General features: G+C 45.5%; 3 protein-coding genes across 3 annotated transcripts in view; 1 reads left to right on the top strand and 2 right to left on the bottom strand.

Moving 5' to 3' along the window:
• LOC120998324 (aspartic and glutamic acid-rich protein-like) overlaps positions 1 to 22,268 on the bottom strand; it is a 2,513,920-nt gene that overhangs the window by 230,234 nt on the left and 2,261,418 nt on the right. The window lies entirely within an intron of this gene.
• Positions 1 to 22,268, top strand: part of LOC120998305 (gastrula zinc finger protein XlCGF26.1-like) — a 4,064,644-nt gene that overhangs the window by 2,687,921 nt on the left and 1,354,455 nt on the right. The window lies entirely within an intron of this gene.
• The window catches only part of LOC120998353 (zinc finger protein 501-like), a 75,843-nt gene continuing 72,323 nt past the window's right edge, over positions 18,749 to 22,268 (bottom strand). Inside the window, exon 3 of the mRNA XM_040429019.1 lies at positions 18,749 to 19,518. Coding sequence (XP_040284953.1) covers positions 19,424 to 19,518 — 95 coding nt within the window. The 3' untranslated portion in view covers positions 18,749 to 19,423. The remainder of the gene's footprint in view (positions 19,519 to 22,268) is intronic.

Raw genomic sequence — 22,268 nt, 5'->3', positions numbered from 1 at the left:
ATCTGGCGCTCCTAAAACGCCGGCACAGGGCTCCGCAGTGTGGGCTTTTTTTAACGTGTCAGCTGCTGACAATAGTGTTGCCATCTGCAGCCTGTGCTGTCAACGCATAAGCGGTAGGCCCAACACTCACCTAGGGACGATCGCCTTAAGAAGGCACCTGGCCTCCCATCACCGAGCCCAGCGGGAGCAACACTGTCAGAACCCACAAAGCCACACTTCCGGCACTCCACATCCTGCCTTTTCTCCTTCTCCTCTCTCCTCCCATTTGTCCTCCACTTCACCCCATGCCGTCGTCACGTTCATTTGCCAAAAGGCAGGCTTCCGTGGCCCAAATGTTCAAACGTAAAAAGTTGATGACGCCGGATAACCCTCTTGCCCAATGGCTGACTGCCGGCTTGTCGGAACTGCTAGCCCGCCAACTACTGCCATATAAACTGATGGACTCGGAGGCCTTTAGAAAATTTGTGGCTATTGGCTCACCGCAATGGAAGGTCCCCGGAAGGAAATATTTCTCCCAGAAGGGCATCTCAGAGCTATATGGCCATGTTCAGCGGCAAGTGAATGTATCTCTGGCACATAGTGTCAGTTCCAAGATACATCTGACCACAGACACGTGGTCTAGCAAACACGGGCAGGGAAGGTACATAACTTTTACTGCCCACTGGGTGAACCTTCTGACGGCTGTCAAGCATGCAAACCGTGGCACCTGTGTGGATTTGGTGTTACCGCCATTGATTGCATGCAGGCCTGCCTCTTCTCCTCCTACTCCATCCTCTGTCTCCTCCTCGGCTGACTCCTCCTTTTCCACTGCTACCTTCTCTTCCTCTGCACCCGTCCAGCTCCCCAGAACCTATTCGACGTGCCAGGTGAGACGTTGCCGTGCTGCGGCTGTTGTGCCTGGAAGCCAAGAGCCACACCGGTCCTGCACTGCTTTCAGCTCTGCGGTCACAGGCCGGTCAGTGGCTAACCCGCTCAATTTGACAGTTGGTAAAGTGGTGTGCGACAAGGGCAAAATGACACACGTGCCACGCATGGCACACGTCCTGAACTTAGTCGTGCAGTGATTCGTTGCCAAATACCCCGGGATCCAGGACGTCTTGCGGCAGGCCAGGAAAATCTCCTGGCCATTTTAGAAGATCTATTAGAGCCTACAATAACCCAAAAACCGAACCTCACTCCCCAACCTACTGCAACTGCAGAAGATTGTATGCGTCGCACATGAGCAGCCACTCTTATTCACAGCGTCCAAGGAATGGATGCTGTAGGGTATAATTGGACAGTGCAATACTACTCATAAAGATGGCATATAAAAATAACTGTAAATCACTAGTCCCACCCTAATCCACATACCATTTTCCCTCCCCTTGTTGCTGCTGAAAAATCCAAGATACCACCCTAATCCAGATACCATGTTACCTACCCATGTTGCTGCTGAAAAATGGTGACACGGTTCCCCCACTGCTTCAACCTCGACACGTGTTTCGCCACGTAGGCTTCGTCAGGAGTACCTCCTGACGAAGCCTACGTGGCCAAACACGTGTCGAGGTTATCTGGATTATCCATTCCTTGGACGCTGTGAATAAGAGTTAGGTAGTTGTTCAACACTAGGGGACAGCAATTGCACCCGCAACTACTCCAATATTCACAGCTTCTGTTAATTGTCTGTTACCTGCTGTATATGGTCACATTATCCCCTATTGTGATTCTCCACATTACAGAGCCCTTTTGTGGCCCAGTCTCCATGTTCTGTCCCTTTTGAGTCTCACCTGTAATGTTCATGTGATTTATATTGAATAAAATGAGATTTTTTTACCTTGTTAAATCCTTGCTCTTTTTTTGTACATTTTAGAAGATCTTACATGGCCATGGCTCGCCTTGCTGACATTCAGCGGCGACACTACTTGCCCGTCAGACGTCTGATTTGTGACTGCCCGACGCGCTGGAACTCCACCTTGTATATGCTTGATAGGCTGCTCCAGCAAAAACGTGCTGTTAACGACTACCTGTACGAATTCTGCAGCAGGACAGATTCTGGGGAACTTGTTTTTTTTTCACCGCGCTAGTGGCTGCTCATGTGCGACGCATACAATCTTCTGCGGCCATTTGATGAGATCACCAAACTGGTCATTTGCAGCCAGGGCGCCATCAGTGACATTGTACCTTACGCCTTCTTTCTGGACCGTGCATTGCGTCATGTCATTGATCAAGCCGTCGCAGAGCAGGAGCAGGAAGATGAGGAAGTCGCAATGCTGAATGAATTCCCAGTGGGGGCTACTCCATCTGAGAAAAGTCAGCAGGAGTCTGAAGAAGAGTCAGAGGAGGATGGTGCCTGGGGGGAGGAGGAGGAGCAAGAAGAGCAGGCTTTAAACTTTTCTGGGATCCTTGGTGTTGTCCGTGGATGGGGGGAGGAGACTGAGGACGACATTCTCCTGGGCAATGAGCAGGAGCCAGGCCGCTCCACAGCTTCCAATTTAGTGCAAATGGGGGCCTTGATGCTCCAGTGTTTGAAGACGGACCCCGGTATAAAAAGCATAAAAGGCAAGACCACTACTGGGTGGGAACGTACTTAGACCCCCAATACAAACACAAAATGGCAGGCATGTTACCAGCATCACAGAGGGCTGTCAGAAGGCAGCATTTCCAGGCCTTGCTTCAAGAGATGCTGCATTCTGCTGTTGCGGGTTCTGGCAGAGGAATTTCCACCCACAGAGAAATAGTTGCAAGTACCAATCCTACAGCGCATGCAAGAAGATGAGCTGGCCACTTCAGATATGAGATCATTCTTGCAGCCAACCCATCGATAGCCACCCTCTGGATCCAGCCTCAGGGAACGCCTAGACAGACAGGTGTCCGACTTCATTGGGTTAACGGCCGATGTGCTCTGAGAAGCAAGGAACCCCTTGACTACTGTATGTTCAGGCTTGACCTGTGGCCAGAGCTGGCACAATTTGCCATGGAACTTTGGCTTGTCCCTCGTCGAGTGTCCTGTCCAAAAGGACGTTCAACAGTGTGGACTACCTCACATTTCTAAAAATGAATGAGTCATGGATCTCGGAGGAATTCAACACCTTTGACGACCACATTTAATTGGATTTCTTCATGCCAGCCCACACATATCCACCACCACCCAGAACAAATAATGGTCCCTGTCTTATGTAAATACAGCGACATAAAATGCCTTTTTTGTCCGGTGAATGCCTAATGTTTGGGACCTCAGAGGAATTCAACACCTGTGACGACCACGTGTTATCGAATTTCACCTATTATCATTTGGGGGTTTTTCGAGGAGGGATTTTATTAGCCACGTTTTTAATCCAATTTTATATTTTTTGTTCTTTTAAACATGTGTATTTGACATGTATTTGTACTGGCCTGCAGTAAAATTGATATCCAATGACCGTCTAATATACCTCCAGCCACATAATCACTTGATGTTTTCTGTCCGGTGAATAAATAATTTTTGAGGCCTGTAGTCCACTGGCCTGCAGTAAAATTGATATCCATTGACCGTCTAATATACCTCCAGCCACATAATCACTTGATCTTTTATGTACGGTGAATGCATAATTTTTGGGGCCTGTAATCTAACTGGCCATCAGTAAAATTGTTATACGGTGACCATCTAATGTACCTCCAGCCACATTATCAATTGTTCTTTTCTGTACGGTAAAAGATTTTTGGGGCCTGTAGTCCACTGGCCTGCAATAAAATTTATATCCATTCAGCGTCTAATATACCTCCAGCTACATAATCACTTGATGTTTTCTGTACGGTGAATGCATAATTGTTAGGGACTCGGAGGAATTCAACACCTGTGACGACCACGTGTTATCGAATTTCACCTATTATCATTTGGGGTTTATTCAAGAGGGGGGATTTCGTTAGCCATGTTTTTAATCAAATTTTAGATTTTTAGTTCTTTTAAACATATACACTCACCTAAAGAATTATTAGGAACACCTGTTCTATTTCTCATTAATGCAATTATCTAGTCAACCAATCACATGGCAGTTGCTTCAATGCATTTAGGGGTGTGGTCCTGGTCAAGACAATCTCCTGAACTCCAAACTGAATGTCAGAATGGGAAAGAAAGGTGATTTAAGCAATTTTGAGTGTGGCATGGTTGTTGGTGCCAGACGGGCCGTTCTGAGTATTTCACAATCTGCTCAGTTATTGGGATTTTCACGCACAACCATTTCTAGGGTTTACAAAGAATGGTGTTAAAAGGGAAAAACATCCAGTATGCGGCAGTCTTGTGGGCAAAAATGCCTTGTGGATACTAGAGGTCAGAGGAGAATGGGCCGACTGATTCAAGCTGATAGAAGAGCAACGTTGACTGAAATAACCACTCGAGGTATGCAGCAAAGCATTTGTGAAGCCACAACACGCACAACCTTGAGGCGGATGGGCTACAACAGCAGAAGACCCCACCGGGTACCACTCATCTCCACTACAAATAGGAAAAAGAGGCTACAATTTGCACGAGCTCACCAAAATTGGACTGTTGAAGACTGGAAAAACGTTGCCTGGTCTGATGAGTCTCGATTTCTGTTGAGACATTCAAATGGTAGAGTCCGAATTTGGCGTAAACAGAATGAGAACATGTATCTATCATGCCTTGTTACCACTGTGCAGGCTGGTGGTGGTGGTGTAATGGTGTGGGGGATGTTTTCTGGGCACACTTTAGGCCCCTTAGTGCCAATTGGGCATCGTTTAAATGCCACGGGCTACCTGAGCATTGTTTCTGACCATGTCCATCCCTTCATGACCACCATGTACCCATCCTCTGATGGCTACTTCCAGCAGGATAATGCACCATGTCACCAAGCTCGAATCATTTCAAATTGGTTTCTTGAACATGACAATGAGTTCACTGTACTAAAATGGCCCCCACAGTCACCAGATCTCAACCCAATAGAGCATCTTTGGGATGTGGTAGAACGGGAGCTTCGTGCCCTGGATGTGCATCCCTCAAATCTCCATCAACTGCAAGATGCTGTCCTATCAATATGGGCCAACATTTCTAAAGAATGCTATCAGCACCTTTTTGAATCAATGCCACGTAGAATTAAGGCAGTTCTGAAGGCAAAAGGGGGTCCAACACTGTATTAGTATGGGGGCACTAATAATTCTTTAGGTGAGTGTATATTTGACATTTATTTATACTGACCTGCAGTAAAATTGATATCCAATGACCGTCTAATATACTTCCAGCCACATAATCACTTGATGTTTTCTGTCCGGTTAATGCCTAATGTTTGAAGCCTGTACTCCCGTGGGGCCCAATATAAAAATTTTCTAGGCTCCAGCAGGCCACATTTTTGACAGTTTCCCTTTAAGACGCATAAAAATGGCCCCTGATTAAAATGCATATTTTTTGTGGGAAATTTGCCATTGATCCCCCTCTGGTTTTACACTGTCTATGTTGTGGGACGATTTGTGCACTTCTTGTAAGTATTTAGTGGCTGCAATAATGACCTGAAGGTTTTTCAGGTTCGCCTGCCATTAAAGTGAATGGGGCCTGCCGCGAACATGCGGTTTGCGAACACTTGATCTCATTCGTGCATCGTCCCGACCGATGTTCGTCTATCACTAAATGACTCCAACCTACTTTGAAATGTATTGGAAATGTATTCCGACATTTGCATTTTCATAATATTGCAGACTTACAGTCATGGTCACAAGTGTTGGCAGCCCTGAAATTCTTCCAGAAAATGAAGTATTTCTCCCAGAAAATTATTGCAATTACACGTTTTATTATACACATTTTTATTTCCTTTGTATGTGTATTGGAACAACACAAAAAACAAAGTGACGTTTGTTCACACTCACCTGTGGCAAGTAACAGATGTGGGCAATATAAAAATAACACCTGAAACCAGATAGAAGGGGAGAAGTTGAGTCAGTCTTTGCATTGTGTGTCTGTGTGTGCCACACTAACCATGGAGAACAGAAAGAGGAGACGAGAACTGTCAGAGGGCTTGAGAACCACTAATCTCCAGAGATCTTGATGTTCCTTGGTTCGCGGTTCGTAACATAATTAAGAAGTTTACAACCCATGGCACTGAAGCTAATTTCCCTGGACAGACAGAAACAATCCCCATCAACCATAAGCACCAGGGAGGGAATTAGAGGGGTGCTGTCATCGGTTCTTGAAAATCCAATTACCGGTAAGTGTAATTATCATTTTTCCCTTCACCCATGACAGCACCATAGAGAGACCGAATACCAGAGATAAAAAAACACCCCTCAGGGGGGACATGCTTGATAACTTATTCTATACTAAGAAGACCCAGAAGGAAGCATAGGGAACCCAAAGGCTAACAAGAGGTCTGAACTAAAAAAGTGGTTTTTCTGTCCTCCAGACAGAGGAGCCTGGAGCATGCAGCCTCCAGGGCTGTAATACAAGGAACACCTTATGAAGGATTGAACTTAGGTTATACAACGAATATTTGTGTTATGTGGTTGGTAAGATTCTGTTGGTGCCTTTAGCATGATTGATACGTTTGAAACTTTGATACGACATGGTCAGGGCCTAGTTGTCTGCTTCATGGCTTCAGGGCTGGGTGGACTGCCTCAGGGCTTTAGGACCTGTTGACGGCCTCATGGCTTCAGGGCCTGGTTGATGGCCTCATGGCTTCAGGGGCTGGTTGTTTGCCTCTGGGCTTCAGGGCCTGGTTGTTTGCCTCTGGGCATCAGGGCCTGGTTGTCTGCCTCTTGGCTTTAGGGTCCGGTTTTCTGCCTCTTGGCCTTAGGACATGGATGGCTGCATATTGGCTTCAGGGACTGGATGACTCACTTCAGGCCTTTACGGCTGGATTCCTTTGATCTTATGTTGGTTTCATTGAATTCCGATGCCTGTCTGGCTGAACACCTGTGCGTCTATACCTGTCTGGCTGAACAGTTTTGCATCTTTGCCTGCTTGGTTAAACGCCTGGTTAGCTGTCCACCTGAGCATCTATGCTTGCTTGGCTGAATGTCTTGCATCTATACCTGCTTCGTTGAACGCCTGGTCTGCTGTACGCCTGTGCGTCTATGCCTGGTCGATTGAACGCTTGTGCGTCCATGCCTTTGAGTCCGTGCCTGGTCGGCCGACTGCCTTTGAGTCTCTGCCTGTTTGGCTGGCTGGCTACCTTTCCTGGCTGACTGCCTTTGAGTATATGCCTTGATGGCTGGGCGTATACTTTGGGTTCATGCCTAAAAATGATGGCTGCCTGTGAGCCTGGGCCTTTCTGGATGACTGCCTTGAGCCTGTGGTATTAAAAAAGAAAAAACTGTCAGTCTTTGTGGCAGGGTGACTAATTTCATGGCCTTGTGTACCTATGGAGCTGATTGCTTCTATGTTATGCTTGCCTGGGATGACTGCTTCTGCAGCTTTGCATTGTAGCTGTCTGCTTCTGGGCTTATCTAGTGCAGCTGTGTCTATTCGGCTGCTTACGTTGTAGGGCAGGCGGTTCCTGCGGGTGTGTCTGCATGGCTGATGGCTCTTGCAACAGTAGCTGGATGACGGTACTTGGCTTTGAGTGGGTGTCTATGTGATCATCTGTGTCTGAGGTGCAACTATGTCTCGTAGCGGTCTACCTTGATGGCTATGCCTGCATGGGGATCTGGTTCTGTGGCTATGCCTGACTCCCAATTTGTAGTTTAATGATCTACAATAAGCATAGCACACCAACAAAGCCCTATAGGTCTCTTAATTGTGAGTGAAGATATGGGCTGGACCATGTTATTTGGACGGTCTACAGGACATATGGCGTACCAACAAAGCCCTATATGGCTCTTAGATGGGAGTAAGAAGATGGGGTAGTCCATTTAGTCTGGGTGGCCTATGTGAGTTATGGCTCACCAGTAAAACCCTATAAATACTTACCGCTGATCTGGAATTTCCAAGGGAGTCCCTGGAGGGTCGGCGGTTGTCTGCTGGGGTCTTTCGTGCGGTAGTTTCCGGCGGTGGGGACCCTGGGAGGTCTGAGGGGTCCAGCAGATCCATGAGCTCCTCCAGAAAAGGGATAGATGCCATGGTAGGGTTCCATCATGGATGCCAGATTGCGAGGAAATTTGGTGATTTTGGCGTCTGAAGTTCTTCTGGTAAACATAACAAAGGGCCTCCAGTGGATCTTGGATCAAAACATCTGTCTCGCAATATAATCTGCACCAAAAGAATCGGTGTTCAGGAATCATCTTCAGTTTGATCATTCTGGGGCAAGATAAGTACTTCTCTAAAGATGTTTTGTTAAATCTGTTATGATTAATTTTAACACATATGAGATTTCTTTTATAAGATTATGCTGGGTTTAAAGTATAATGTCTAGTATTGAAATTCCTAGGTTTTACGATGTTTATTGATCCCACTCTTTTTAGTTCGGACCTCTTGTTAGCCTTTGGGTTCCCTATGCTTCCTTCTGGGTCTTCTTAGTACAGAATAATTTTTCAAGCATGTCCCTCCTGGGGGGTGTTTTTTATCTCTGGTATTCGGTCTCTCTATGGTGCTGTCATGGGTGAATGGAAAAATGATAATTACACTTACCGGTAATTGGATTTTCCAGAACCGATGACAGCACCCCTCTAATTCTCTCCCTGGTGCTTTGATTATGGTTAATGTGAATTGTTTCTGTCTTACAAGTAAAAATAAAAATAAGAAGAAGAAAGGAAGAATGAAGTTATAGGAATTCTATTTGTACGGCTCCTACTGATCTACTCTGGAATCAACACTGAGGGAGGAAGAGGGTGTTCCCTTTTTGATTGCTCTGGGGCTTCCTGTACAATTGTGGGGGCGGATCTATCTCTCATGGGTTTTGGAAAATCCAATTACCGGGAAGTGTAATTATCATTTTCCTGCATCTGCCCCTACATGTGAAATAGCACTTTTAACAGAGGTGGGAGCACAGCTGTGAGGAAAACATATCGGGCGAGCCAAGACACTGCAGCTCAGCTCCCATTACAGTCGATGTGAACACCAGTAACCAGGCATGGCCACTACTCTATAGACACATTCAGATTCTGCCTCCACTCATATTGCTATTTACCACGTGGGGGCAGATTCAGGGAACAGAGGATCAGTCAGAAATCCACCCATCACATATTGATAAGACTATCCAGAAGATTGGCCTACGAGGGCTCTTTCACATCAGCGTGCCCCTTGGAGAAATCATGCTCCATGTGAGAGAGGGATCGTGCGTTCTGGACTATGACTGATAATGCTGTGCCTCTGCCTGAACTTTCTGTAACAGAATCCTACTGACCGCTTTATGTCCCTAGGATTCCATTATAGAAAGGTCACAACGAGGCACGCATCATTATCAATCATAGTCCATAGGTCTCTCACATGGAACGTGATTCCTGAAAGGGATTTGCTCGTGTGAAAGAGCCCTAAAACTAGGAGAATGGAAAACCCTGAATGTAATAACAACCAACCACACGGCCCCTTCTGTGCTATCGCTGGAAGGAACGTCTGGGGAGGTGGAAGTGCTTGTTATGGGCAAGAAGTGTGTAAGAATTGTGTAAAGCCCTCATGTGCTGTACAGAATAATGACCGTCAGCCCACCCTGCACACACAAGTACTGCGCTCCCCAACATTGGCACTAGAAAAACACCCCAAATATTGTTTTTCACAACAAAATATGTCAAACGCAATGTAAATGAAAAACTGCATTTTAAGGATAAAAACAGCCATGCAATAATAAAATGTACTAGCAATTTAAGGGGTTGTCGGCCTTTTAGCAAGTGATGGCCTATCCTTAGGACAGATCATCACTATCTGATCGGCCAGGCTCTGACACCCAGCACCCTCCCCCAATCCGCTTTTTTATAGTGATCTGATTGATCCTTTGTCCTTTGCAGGCATCCATAGACAAGGGAAGGGTGACAGTTATAAGCTGCCACATGGGTTTAATATATATCCATAGAGATGATTGGCGCAGTCTGATAGTCCGCCAATTGTAGATATTGGAGTTTAGCCAGAGGCTAATAAAGAAGAGTGCCCAGATGTTTAGGGAAAATCATGAAAAAGCATCTGTCCACTAAATATTTAGTGCCCTAGTGCAGTAGATCCATGACCAAATGGGGTTGAATTGTAAAAAAAAAAAAAAAAACAGATTCCACCACAGTTTTTTATGAACTTTTTTACACTGTTTCCTACCCAGTGTTTTATATAAGTTATATCTGCATAACAGCACACTGGGTAAATGCAGTGGCGGCTGGGCCTGAGGCGGATAGCAGTTTGGCGCATGTCCTTCCACCACCGAGGATTGCAGGGCGCTTCAGTTTGCCTCCTGTTGCTTCCTCATCCTCTACCGCCTCCTCATCCGGTCAGCGTAACACCTTCACCACCAACTTCAGCACAGCCAGGGGTAAACGACAGCAGGCAGTTTTAAAACTTATCTGTTTGGGGGACAAACCCCACACCGCGCAGGAGCTGTGGACGGGCCTTGAACAACAGACCGATGAGTGGTTGGTGCCAGTGAGCCTCAAGCCCGGCCTGGTGGTGTGCGATAATGGGCGAAATCTCGTAGCAGCTCTGGTCCTAGCCGGTTTGACGCACATCCCTTGCCTGGCGCATGTGCTAAATTTGGTGGTGCAGAAATTCCTTAAAAATTACCCCGATATGTCAGAGCTGCTGCAGAAAGTGCGGGCCGTCTGTTCGCGCTTCCGGCGTTCTCACCCTGCTGCTGCTCGCCTGTCAGCGCTGCAGCGTAACTTCGGCCTTCCCGCTCACCGCCTCATATGCGACGTGCCCACAAGGTGGAACTCCACCTTGCACATGCTGGCCAGACTGTGCGAGCAGCAGCAGGCGATAGTGGAGTTTCAGATGCAGCACGCACGGGTGAGTCGCTTGGCGAAACAGCACCACTTCACCACCAATGAGTGGGCCTCCATGCGAGACCTGTGTGCCTTGTTGCGCTATTTCGAGTACTCCAACAACATGGCCAGTGCCAATGACGCCGTTCTCAGCGTTACTATCCTACTTCTATGCCTCCTTGAGAAAACGCTTCGGGCGATAATGAAAGAGGATGTGGCACAGGAGGAGGAAGAAGAGGGATGATTTCCAAGGGTTTCAGGCCAGTCATTCACAAGTGGCTCCAAGGGTGGGTTCCTGCCAGGTACACAATTGTCCAGTTCTGGAGGATGACGAGGTGGAGGATGAGGAGGAGGAGATGGAGGAGGAAGAACCGTGTCCGCTCAACTCTACTGTTATATAATTATCTACGCCTTTAATTTCTTCATGATATGTCTAAATGTAATACTGATGTATTGTTTATACTATTGATAAAACTAATAAAAAGAGTTTTGAAAAGAAAAAAAAAAGATTTAACAAAACATTTTAGAAAAGGTACTTATCTTGACACAGGATGATCAAAACTAAAGATGCCTACTGAACCACCACTGATTCCTTTGGTGCAGATTATATTGCAAAACAAATGTTTAGATCCAAGATCTGCTGGAGGCCCCTCTGTTTTCTGTTGCATCTATTAGAAGTACTTCAGATGCCAAAATCTGCAATTTTCCTCGCAATCTGGCAACCATGATGGAACCTTACTGTGGCATCCATCCTTCAGGAGGTACCCATGGATCTGCTGCAAGAGATCTAAAGAGCCCCTTGGACTCTTCAGACCTCCTAGGGTCCACACCGGCAGAACTACTGCACAAAGGACCCCAGCAAACAACCGCCAACGCTACAGGGACTCAATGAGACTTCCAGATCAGCAGCAAGTATTTATAGGGTTTTGCTGGTGTGCCATTCCTCATGTAGGCCAATCAGACTATATAGTTTAGCCCATCTTCTTACTCCCAACCAGGAGCCTTATAGGGCTTTGTTTTTGCCCCATATCTCCTTTAGGACATCCAACAATATAGGTCAGTTCATAATTTTACTCCCAACCAGGAGGCTTATAAGGGCTTTGCTGGTATGCCATACTTGCTGTGGGCCTTGAAAGTGAACAAAGTAAAAGTCAGAAGCTAATAATATCCTATCTGCAACATGTCTCAGCCGGTCTGAATTCTCTGACTGTAACCGCACAGGTATCGCAGCAACCAGCAGCTCTTGGGGCTCTTTCACACGAGCGGATCGCATGCATGGAATCCACCGCGTGAAAGAGTGTCAAGCCCCGTTCCGGACAGCAGAGACACAGAGCATTAACATGACTGATAATGCTCTGTGCCTCTCTGTGACCTTTTTACTACAAAATCACAGTGACAACTTTATCTCACTGTGATTTTGTAGTAAAAAGATCACAGAGAGGCACGGAGCATTATCAATCATGTTACTGCTCCGTGTCTCTGCTGTCCGGAACGGGGCTTGGGACTCTTTCATGCAGCAGATTACCCGCACGGCATCCGCTCGTGTGAAAGAGTCCTTACTCTGCCAGCCATCTCTTGCAGAGAAAGCGGTCTCATATTGCCTCCTCTATGTTAGGATGGTGATCTTGCCGTAGTTTTTTAAATCTATGTACTAAGTACTTTGAGTTATTGCTGCCAAAGTAGCCTTTATTATTTCTCATTTGGGTGGAGAGGCCCTGGCACTGGTAAATCCCATATGGAAGAGGAATGGTGCTACCACTAGTAACCCTCCAGCTTTTTATGGACTCATTTCGAAAAAAAATTAAATAATCTGCGAGTGCTTCTGCGTCCTCCGCTCTACTTTGTCTCTGCCAAGGCTCCCGTACTGTTGGCCAATATGTGATCCAGTTCCAAAGCCTGGCCCTGGAACTGGCCTGGAATGATAAAGCATTAGTCACAGCCTTTGGGGAGAGGCTCTACAGACAAATTCAAAAGTGAGGTTGGGGGGGGGGGGGCTGGGTGTGTCCGGATGCCATCTGCAATGGCTGCTTGATTGCGCAGCTCCTGCCTGCACCACAGCAAACTGGCCAGCGACTTAGATCCTCCTAGCTCTATGGGGAAGAAAACCACCTCCCGCAGACCCTCTTCTCCCCCGCAATCTATCTCACCATCCAGGACCCTTGAGGAGTGTTGGACACGGACCCCAAGGCCTGCCGTTCCAGCGAGGCGCTCCTCTCAGCCTGTGGCCCCTCGCAATTGTTCCCTCCTGCGAACCCAACACAGAGCACAACGGGCATTCAGGGTATTCCACCTGCAGGGAGAGATTCTCTCTCTCCTCTGACGGACACCGCTCCTGCAGACCCCAGGCCTCAATCCCCCACCGCCAACACACAGCTCTCTCTGGCAGCAGGAGAGTTCAGCTCAGAAACCCAGCGGGAAACAGCAGCACGCCGGGGTGGGCCCCATCCTCCTTTCATCCTCACATGATCCCATCCAGCCACCTCGGTAGATCATTAGTCACTCAGACAACCCAGAGAGTATACCTGCCATTTTGGCAGAGGATGGCTGCAGTCTCCCTCTCCCTGCAGACACCTGGACTAGTTCACCGAGCCCCCCTCCTTTGGCTGCCATGTCTACCACCCGGCCGTGTCTGATCCTCCACAATTAGGGAAGCATACCTAAGCCAATTCCCTACCAAAGTGGACTTTTGGATGCTTGTATCTGAAGTTAAAGGAGCCTGCAGGGCTGAAATTGCTGCTGCCCGCTCTGATATTAAACACATTGTAGACCGGGTGGACTCATTGGAAAATGCCCACGACGACACTAGACAATACGTTTCTGCCCTCCATTCGGTCATATCTCAAATCATGGTTCTCAGGAATATGGGCCGTCATATAGAGGAGCCCGAGGCCTTCTGGAGGCAATGGGAGATGAAAACCTTTTTGTCACCCTGGAGGCCATCTTCAACATGATCCTTGGGGAACCGCCTACGCATAAAATTAAGCTGAACAGACCCCATAGGGCCCTTAAGTCTAGGGGTACCATCGCCCGCCCCAGGGACATAATATGTTGTGTTCACGACTATATACTCAAGGAAGCCATCATGGCAAAAGCCCGAACCTTATGCAATTTTGAGTTTGATGGAGGTTCAGTGCAGCTCTTCCCTGACCCTTCATGGATCACTTTATAAAAATGAAGACACCTTCAGCCTCTCCTGACATTGCTACGTTACCGCCATATTGCCTACAGCTGGGGCTTTCCATTTGCCCTATCAGCACACCACCAGGGCAAACTGGTGACTCTCCATTCTTTTTCTAATCTACAACCCTTCTGTGAAACCTTGCAGTCCCTGTTCCTGCTATGTCAGACTGGGAGGTTGATCCCCCTATGCCACCACTGCCCCGGGTGTGGACCCAGGTGGCACGGGACCGAGTACAGGATCATCTTCATCCCCACGGATCTCATCTCATCTCCTGGGCACCGTCCACCTGATTAAACTCTTCTACAATCTGTACAGGGAGAAGTATTCTGCTCTGGCGCTACCACTCTCCCATGAATCCTATTTGGCAGCTATTACGAGCGCCTTGTCTACTATTGTTTTGTTTTTCTTGCTAATTAGCCAGTTATCCCATTGTTACCTTTCATGTCTTTATATTATTAGTGTGGGCTAGGCTGAGTACAAGCCAGCCCCTATAGGTTTTCTTGTTTTTTTCCTGCTCTTCCTGTAGCCTTTTTTGGCATCTTCTGACACCGTGACCCCAACGGAGGCTCTACTTGTTGCCTCTAACAGGGATGCATATCCCTGGGAATTATATTGCCTCTGTTAGTTTTATGTCTGTTTCTTGTCTTGTTCTGTGCTGTCTACCCCCCCTTTTGTTTCCATTTATCTCTTTAGCCTATATGTACCCTTAGAACACTGCCCTTCCGGGCTCTGACCTCCATAACAGACAGGAACTCACCCAGTTGGGTGATCAGATGGTGGGGAGATGGGACATTATTTTGCATCTATTGGTGAGCTGTATTTCTCCTTTATGCTATCCTTCTCCATTCCAATATGGTGCAGTGTGTAACCCTGAATGTTAAGGGACTGAACTCCAATGCAAAGAGGAGACTTTTGCTTTTGCTTGCGGCTCACCAACACCCTACTGCACACTCAGCTACCCATTCCCGTCCGAAGGCCGAAGTGGCGATACTAATATCAGCCCATTGTCCCATCAAGATAGAATCTTCAGTACCAGACCCTCAGAGGGGCTACATTATCTTGAGGGGTAGCCTCTCTGGTCAACCAATTACACTCTGCAATTTGTATGCACCAAACACCTCTCACATCCATTTTCTGAATAAAGTACTCAGCAAGGTCTTTAGGGGTTCTGATTCATTAGTACTGTTAGGGGGAGACTTTAACATTACTTTTTATAATTCTATGGACAGATTGACGTTACCTGGTAGATCTCCCTATCCGACATAGCAGCGACTCTCATTTCAGAATGATCCATTAAGCCATACACGGCTTGCAGTTTACTTCCCAAACGCCATCCCAGACCAGATTGGCTAATTGCCCAAAATGCCATCTCGAAGGCTCTGATCTATGTCATAGGGTGTGGTCTTGCCTGAAATAGGTAAAATTTTGGAGGCTGATCCAGTACCAAATCCAACGCCATCTGGGGCTATCAATTCCCCTAGCCCAGGCATGGCCAACCTGAGGCTCTCCAGCTGTTGTAAAACTACAATTCCCACCATGCCCTGCTGTAGGCTGATAGCTGTTGGCAGTCTGGGCATGCTGGGAGTTGTAGTTTTGCAACATCTGGAGAGCCTCAGGTTGGCCATCCCTGCCCTAGCCCATCAAACTTATCCTATTCCATGTTCATCCTGAGGGAAGAAAGATGCCCCCAATACTCCACATTTTACTTCTAGTGGCAAAGATGCCTCTTTAGAGACTGGTTACAGCCCCAACAGATGTTTTCCACCACATTAAAATATACTTCAATATGGAGAGAGTTGAGGCAGAACAAAACAAGGGTGGGAGGTCTTTGTCAATGCGGTGTTCTCAAATGCTGAATTAAAGGAGTCGATGAAGCCCTTCATAACTTCTGAATGGTACCTAAGGGGGAAAATCGCAAACACTCTGGGAAGACTGCAAGTGGATTATATAATGGATGGGAATGCGATCGTGTCAAACAGAGAGCACTGAAAGGGGCGGGCGGGGGGGTTTAAATGTTGTTATGTTTGGTCATTTGTGCTGGGCTGAATACTCAGCCTTAATGAGGGCTACATTTAAATCCTGGCTGTATTCACTAGCTGTCAGAAGGTCAGGTTCGTGATTCCCTCTGCATATATAATATATAATCTGTACTGAGAAGAAGCCAAAGAAACACCTATTGTACTTGTTTTCACTTATGTTGTATTAACAATGTAAAAAAACTCTAATAAAGATTATATTACAAAAAAAATGCAAATCTCTTGATTCTGCCATGGGTGGTGATGGGAGATTCAAGGGACCTTGATGTCTGTTGAATATAAACACATTTGCATGTTACGGACACTAGATTTCCAGAGAAGGGAGGCTGATCCAGGGATTTATTCTGGTTCTCAGGCGGTATGTGATATAATACAGTATATAATATATGGCAGTTGGCGACCACCTCATAGGGTGGGTTTTGTCGTCCTCTGGAACAACACTAAGATTAGTCGTGGGTTTGCCTACTTGTGGTGCTGTCGGCAGTGACAGACTCTCATACTTCAGGGGTTAAAAGTGCACATCAAAAATGAGACCTCACACAGCTCCATACAGATAGAAATAAAAAAAAGTTATGTGGGTCAGAATATGAACATGCAAAGAAAAAAAAAATCCCAATTATTTTTTTTTATTTATAAAGAAATAAAAACTATACATATATGATATTGTTGTAATCGGACGGACCTGGAGAATGAAGAGAACAGGTCAGTTTTACCGCGTAGGGAACGCTGCAAAAACAAAACCTGTAAAATAGGTGGATTTTAAAAAATATATAATTCCACCCTATTTGGAATTTTTTTTCCTGCTTCCCACTACATTGTATGCAATGGTGCCATTAGAAAATAAAACTTGTACTGCAAGAAAACAAGCCTTTATGCAACTATCTGAATGGATAAAAAGTTATGGCTTTGGGAAGGCTGGGAGTAAAAAATGAAAAAAAAAAAAAAAAAAGGAATAAAAATCGCCCAGTCTTGAGGGGGTTAACCACAATAATAATTACATTTTTTCCATTCTCTAGTGCAAGTCTCGGATCTACCGCACTAGGGCACTAAAAACCTAATGGACAGATGCTTTTTCATGATTTTTCCTAAACATCTGGGCACTATTCATAACTACTGGCTGTTAAAAGTCCAACCAGCTTTTATTCAGCACAACACAATATAGGGCGTCCAAATTAACCGCCACTTGGGTGAAGCCAGAGCACACTAATGTACAAAAACATTTAAAACACAACCTTAAATAAACACCTGCCCGTCTGGGCGCTAACTATACAGAGACTCTGTCACCTATGCCTTCAGCATATCAGGGGATCAGACCACCATGCTTGACACTGAGGCCTCGATTATTCCCCAGTAATGATGCCAGCAGACACACCTGAGATTGCCGGGTTGGGGGAAGTGATGTACTGGATTGGAGAAGGGAATGGCATATCCCACTACCAACCTTTATGCTTCTCCATCACAATCCAGACAATTAATTATTCTCTGCAAACTATCCTCAGGAAAGGTCATCAATATCAGATTGATAGTCCAACATCTGGCACCCCCGACAATCAGCTGGTTGAAGAGAAGTCCAGGCTCTGTGCGAGCGCAGCCTTCCCTTCATTGTTTACCTGCTCACCGTTGACTTTGCAGCAGTGATCAGTGTAATTACAAAAAGCCGACCCATTCACTTCAATGGATGACTCTGTAATATTCAAGTGTATAGGAACGAGCAGTCCATAGAAGTGAATGAGACGGCTTCCTGTAATTACACTGATCACCGCTGAGAAATCGACAACAAGCAGGAACGTGGCCTTCTCTTCAACCAGCTGATCAGTGGGGGTGTCGGACCACTGCTGATCTGATGACCTATCCTGAGGATAGGTCATCAATATTAAAATCCCAGAGAACCCCTTTAATTCTATTACCTTTAATTACTACTTGAATAAGGCTAATTTCACACCAGAGTTCAGAGACCCGTCAGGCTGTTTTGGCAGGGAACAGCCTACAGGAGCTCTCTAGATCCGGCGTTTCCGGACACAATGCCTGAATGCCCGCTGGTCCTCATTAACTATAATGGGGACCAGCGGAGGTCCAACCACAAGCTGGCAAATATGCCCAGAATCTGCCGGACAAATACCACTGCGCAGTTGTTTCAATTCTCTTCATATTTTCCGGGTTGGGGCTGGATCTCCACTGATCCACATTATGGTTAAAGGAACTGACTGGCATTCAGGCAGCGTCCGGCAATGCCGGTTCCAGAGAAATTTGGCAGGTTGATCCTTGCCAGATCTCTGAACACTAGTGTGAAACTAGCCTTAAGAAATACTATTGATATGTCAACACGTTAAAGGGAACCTGTAAAGTTGAACTTGGTGTTTTAGCTGAAGGTGTCAAGCTACAGAGCAGGGCGAGCTGAACTGACTGATATCTAGTTTTGTTGTAAAGATTCAGTAAAACTTGTAATTTACACATATTCCTGCTTATTCTGGGCTTTGAAGTCCAGGAGGCGGTCCTATCAGTGATTGACAGCTATCTCCATATGCACAGTCATGGAGGGAAGGCTGTCAATCACTGATAGGAATGTATATGAATGAAATAAAAGGTTTACTGAATCTTTCCCATAAAGTTACAAATCAATCTGCTCAGCTTTTCCTGCTCTATAACATGGCGCCTGTGACTTCACTGCACTTTAATGGTGACAGGTTCCCTTTAAAAAAATAAAAAAAAAGTTCACATACTGTCAATATGGGTTAAACATATTTCTTGCTTTTATTACATTTCCCAAATTCCATATAAGAATACAATATGTTCTCGGTGTGAATTTTTTGAAATTTGATTTCTGGATAAAACATTTTCAATATGAAGAACATCAAATTGGCTTCTCTACAGTAACTTTTCTGATGATACATATGACTAGCTGTAGAAATTTTAAATTCTGAACATGAATATGGTTTCTCTCCTGTGTGAACTCAGATATTTCCAGCAAGATTAGATTTACTTGAACAATATTTCCCACATTCTGGACATAAATAACCCTCTCCTTTGTGATTTTTCTCATGTATAACCCAATGTGCCCTTTTAAAGAAACATTTCCCACATTCTGAACATGATTACGGCTTTTCTCCTGTGTAAACTCTGATACGACTAAAGTTGTGATTTGGTAGGAACACATTTCCCAGTTTTCTGATGTGTAGAAAGACTTACTTTAACAGCAAACCATTTCCCACATTCTAAAATATGAATATGCATGGGACGACGTCTTCGACTCCATCGGCGCCGCAGAATCCCATAATTCAACGAACAGAAGGTGAGCTGGCAACATGGCTTTAGACAATAAAACACACATCTATCACACAGCTCACAAATCCTAAGGTGAATGCAGGATATTATATACCTGGGCCACTACAAAACCAACACCAATTACAAATCATAGGAGATTATGATAAAACTTTAGCGGAAATGAATCACGAAGTGTAGCGGAAACGAACGGATCCGTTATTAAAACACAAATCCCAAACGGATCTGTTAAAAAAAAAAAAAAAAAACTTAATTTGACTTAACGGTAATTTTGTTTCCTTGAATCCACCATGACGGCTACCATAGAGAGATTGACCCTTGTCCTCTATAGGGGCAGGAACACAGAGAGTTTAAAAGGCCACCACCCACTCTCACCCTCAGTGTTTACAAATTACCAAAGTGGGTGCAACCTAAGTGTCTATAAAATAAATAAATCTATCCATTATATATATATATTATAATTTATTTTTTTTTGAGCGAGCAAAGAACCTGAGTATTCCGTCATACTCAGATCTTAAATATATACAGGGTGGGAATATCCGAGCCGTCATGGTGGATTCAAGGAAACAAAATTACCGGTAAGTCTAATTACGGTTTTCCTTATCATCCAGCATGACGGCTACCATAGAGAACTACCAGATTACTTGGTAGGGGTGGTAATAGCAGCTTGGCTAATTTTTTGACCAAAGGACAAGTCTGCACCAGCTGAAACATTAACACGATAGTGTTTTATGAACGTGTTTATACTTAACCAGGTTGCAGCTTTGCAGATGGTATCTAGGGAGACGCCAGCCTTCTCTGCCCAAGAGGATGCCATTGCCCTGGTGGAATGGGCTCTAATGTTGGTTGGGCTATCCAGCGCCCGATAGAGGCCTTGGAAACTTTTTTCCCTTTGTTCTGCCCTACAAACTGAACTAGGAGGTTATCATCTTTCCTAAAATCTTTGGTGACTGTCAGATACAGGATAGTGGCCGCTCTTACGTCGAGGAGATGGAATTGTGTCTCATCTGGGCTAAGAACGTCTGTAGGAAAGGATAGCAGAATGATTTCCTGGTCTCTGTGGAAGTTTGACACCACCTTGGGAAGGAAACCCGGATCTAATTTAAGTACTATTCTGTCTGGAAATACCGAAAGGTAGGGTTCTCGGCAGGATAGGGCCTGGATTTCCCCTAAGCGTCTAGCCGATGTAATGGTGATTAAAATGCCATCTTGTATGACAGGTGTTTGATAGAGATGTCTGACAAAGGCGTGAATGGGGGCTTCGTCAGACCTCTCAATACTACATTTAAGTTCCATTGTGATACCCTCTGGGTAAGGGACGGTCTTAATCTGGAAACCACTCGTATGAGCCTCCTAATCCATAGGTGGCTGGCTAGGTCAGAGTCATAGAAAGCTCCCAATGCGGAAATTTGTACTTTTAATGTACTCGGTTTAAGTCCCATGTCCAGGCCCCTTAGGAGAAAATCTAAAATTTTCGGAATGCAAGGGGGAGATTTATTGGGAGAGGCATCCCCTAGCCAGGAGCAGTATTTCTTCCATATAAGATAAATAGCCGTGGTGACTTTTTTACGGCTAGATTTCAAAGTATTGATAACCTTTTCTGAAAGGCCCTTGCTTTTTAACATTTCGCCCTCAGGATCCATGCCGATAGTCTGAACAGGATGGGGTTCTGATGTATGATTGGATTTTGAGATAAAAGGTTCACTTGGGATGGAATTTCCCATGGATCCTCCATGGCCAGCTCCTTTAGGATGGAGAACCAGCTTCTCTTGGGCCAATATGGGACTACCAGTATTACTGTTACGGGATCCCTTGATATTTTTTGCAAGACTCTGGGTATTAGAGCCCAGGGAGGAAAAGCGTACGCTAGATCCCAAGTCCACTTGGCGGAGAAAGCGTTCATTGCCCAAGGATGGTCTCTGGGATTTAGAGAGCAGAAACTATTTACTTTTGCATTTTGTTTTGACGTAAACAGGTCTATTTTGGGGGTTCCCCATTTCTTGCAGATCTTCAGAAAAGTTTCCTGGCACAGAGACCACTCCCCGAGGTCTAGAGTCTTCCTGCTGAGGTAGTCGTCTTCTATATTTTCTGAGCCTTTCAAATGGACGGCTGTAATGGAAAGAACATTTTCTTCTGCAAGCTTCTTTAGACCTGGAGATCTCGTTCCCCCCTGGTGTTTTAGGTAGGCTACCGTTATTGTATTGTCTGAAAATACTTTCAGATGTTTTTTGAGTAGTAAGTTGTGAGATACCTTTATGGTTTCACACACGGCTCTCAACTCTTTGTAATTTGACGATCTGGTTTTTACTTCGTCTGACCATTTGCCTTGCCAGTTTGAGGCGTCCACTTTCGCACCCCATCCCTGGCCGCTTGCATCCGTTATGATTTGGACTTATGGGACTGTCTCCCAGGTTACGCAATTTAATAGGTTCTTTCTTTCCTTCCACCAATTTAGGTCTAGTTTTACATGGTGAGGAATTGAAAGTTTTCCGTCTAAGGAGGACTGCTCTCCGTCCCAATTCCGCAGTATCCAGGTTTGTGTCGTTTTGGAGTGTGTTTGGGCCAAAGCTACGGTCGTAATGCATGATGTCATTGACCCCAGTATGCTCATTGCTTCTCTTATCGAGCAATTTTTCTGAGCCTGGAATTTTTGTATCCTTACCCTGAAAGCCTCTAGCTTTTCTAGTGGGAGGGATGATGACTGGGAACCTGAGTCTAGCAATACTCCCAGAAATTTTATTTTCATGTCTGGTATTAAACAAGACTTTTTCGTGTTTATTAGCCAGCCCAGTTGTTGTATGACATAGTCGGTCAGACTGGATGTTATCAGCGAAGACTCTCCTACAATGAGGAAGTCGTCTTAATAAGGAAAATTTTTTAGACCCTTTAGTCTGAAGTATGCTATCATTTCTATTATAATTTTCGTAAAAACCCTTGGGGCAGAAGAAATGCCGAAGGGCAACGCTGTGAATTGA

This window comes from Bufo bufo, chromosome 4 (genome assembly GCF_905171765.1).
Source record: "Bufo bufo chromosome 4, aBufBuf1.1, whole genome shotgun sequence".
Lineage (NCBI taxonomy): Eukaryota > Metazoa > Chordata > Amphibia > Anura > Bufonidae > Bufo > Bufo bufo.
This window is presented reverse-complemented; position numbering and strand designations above follow the sequence as displayed.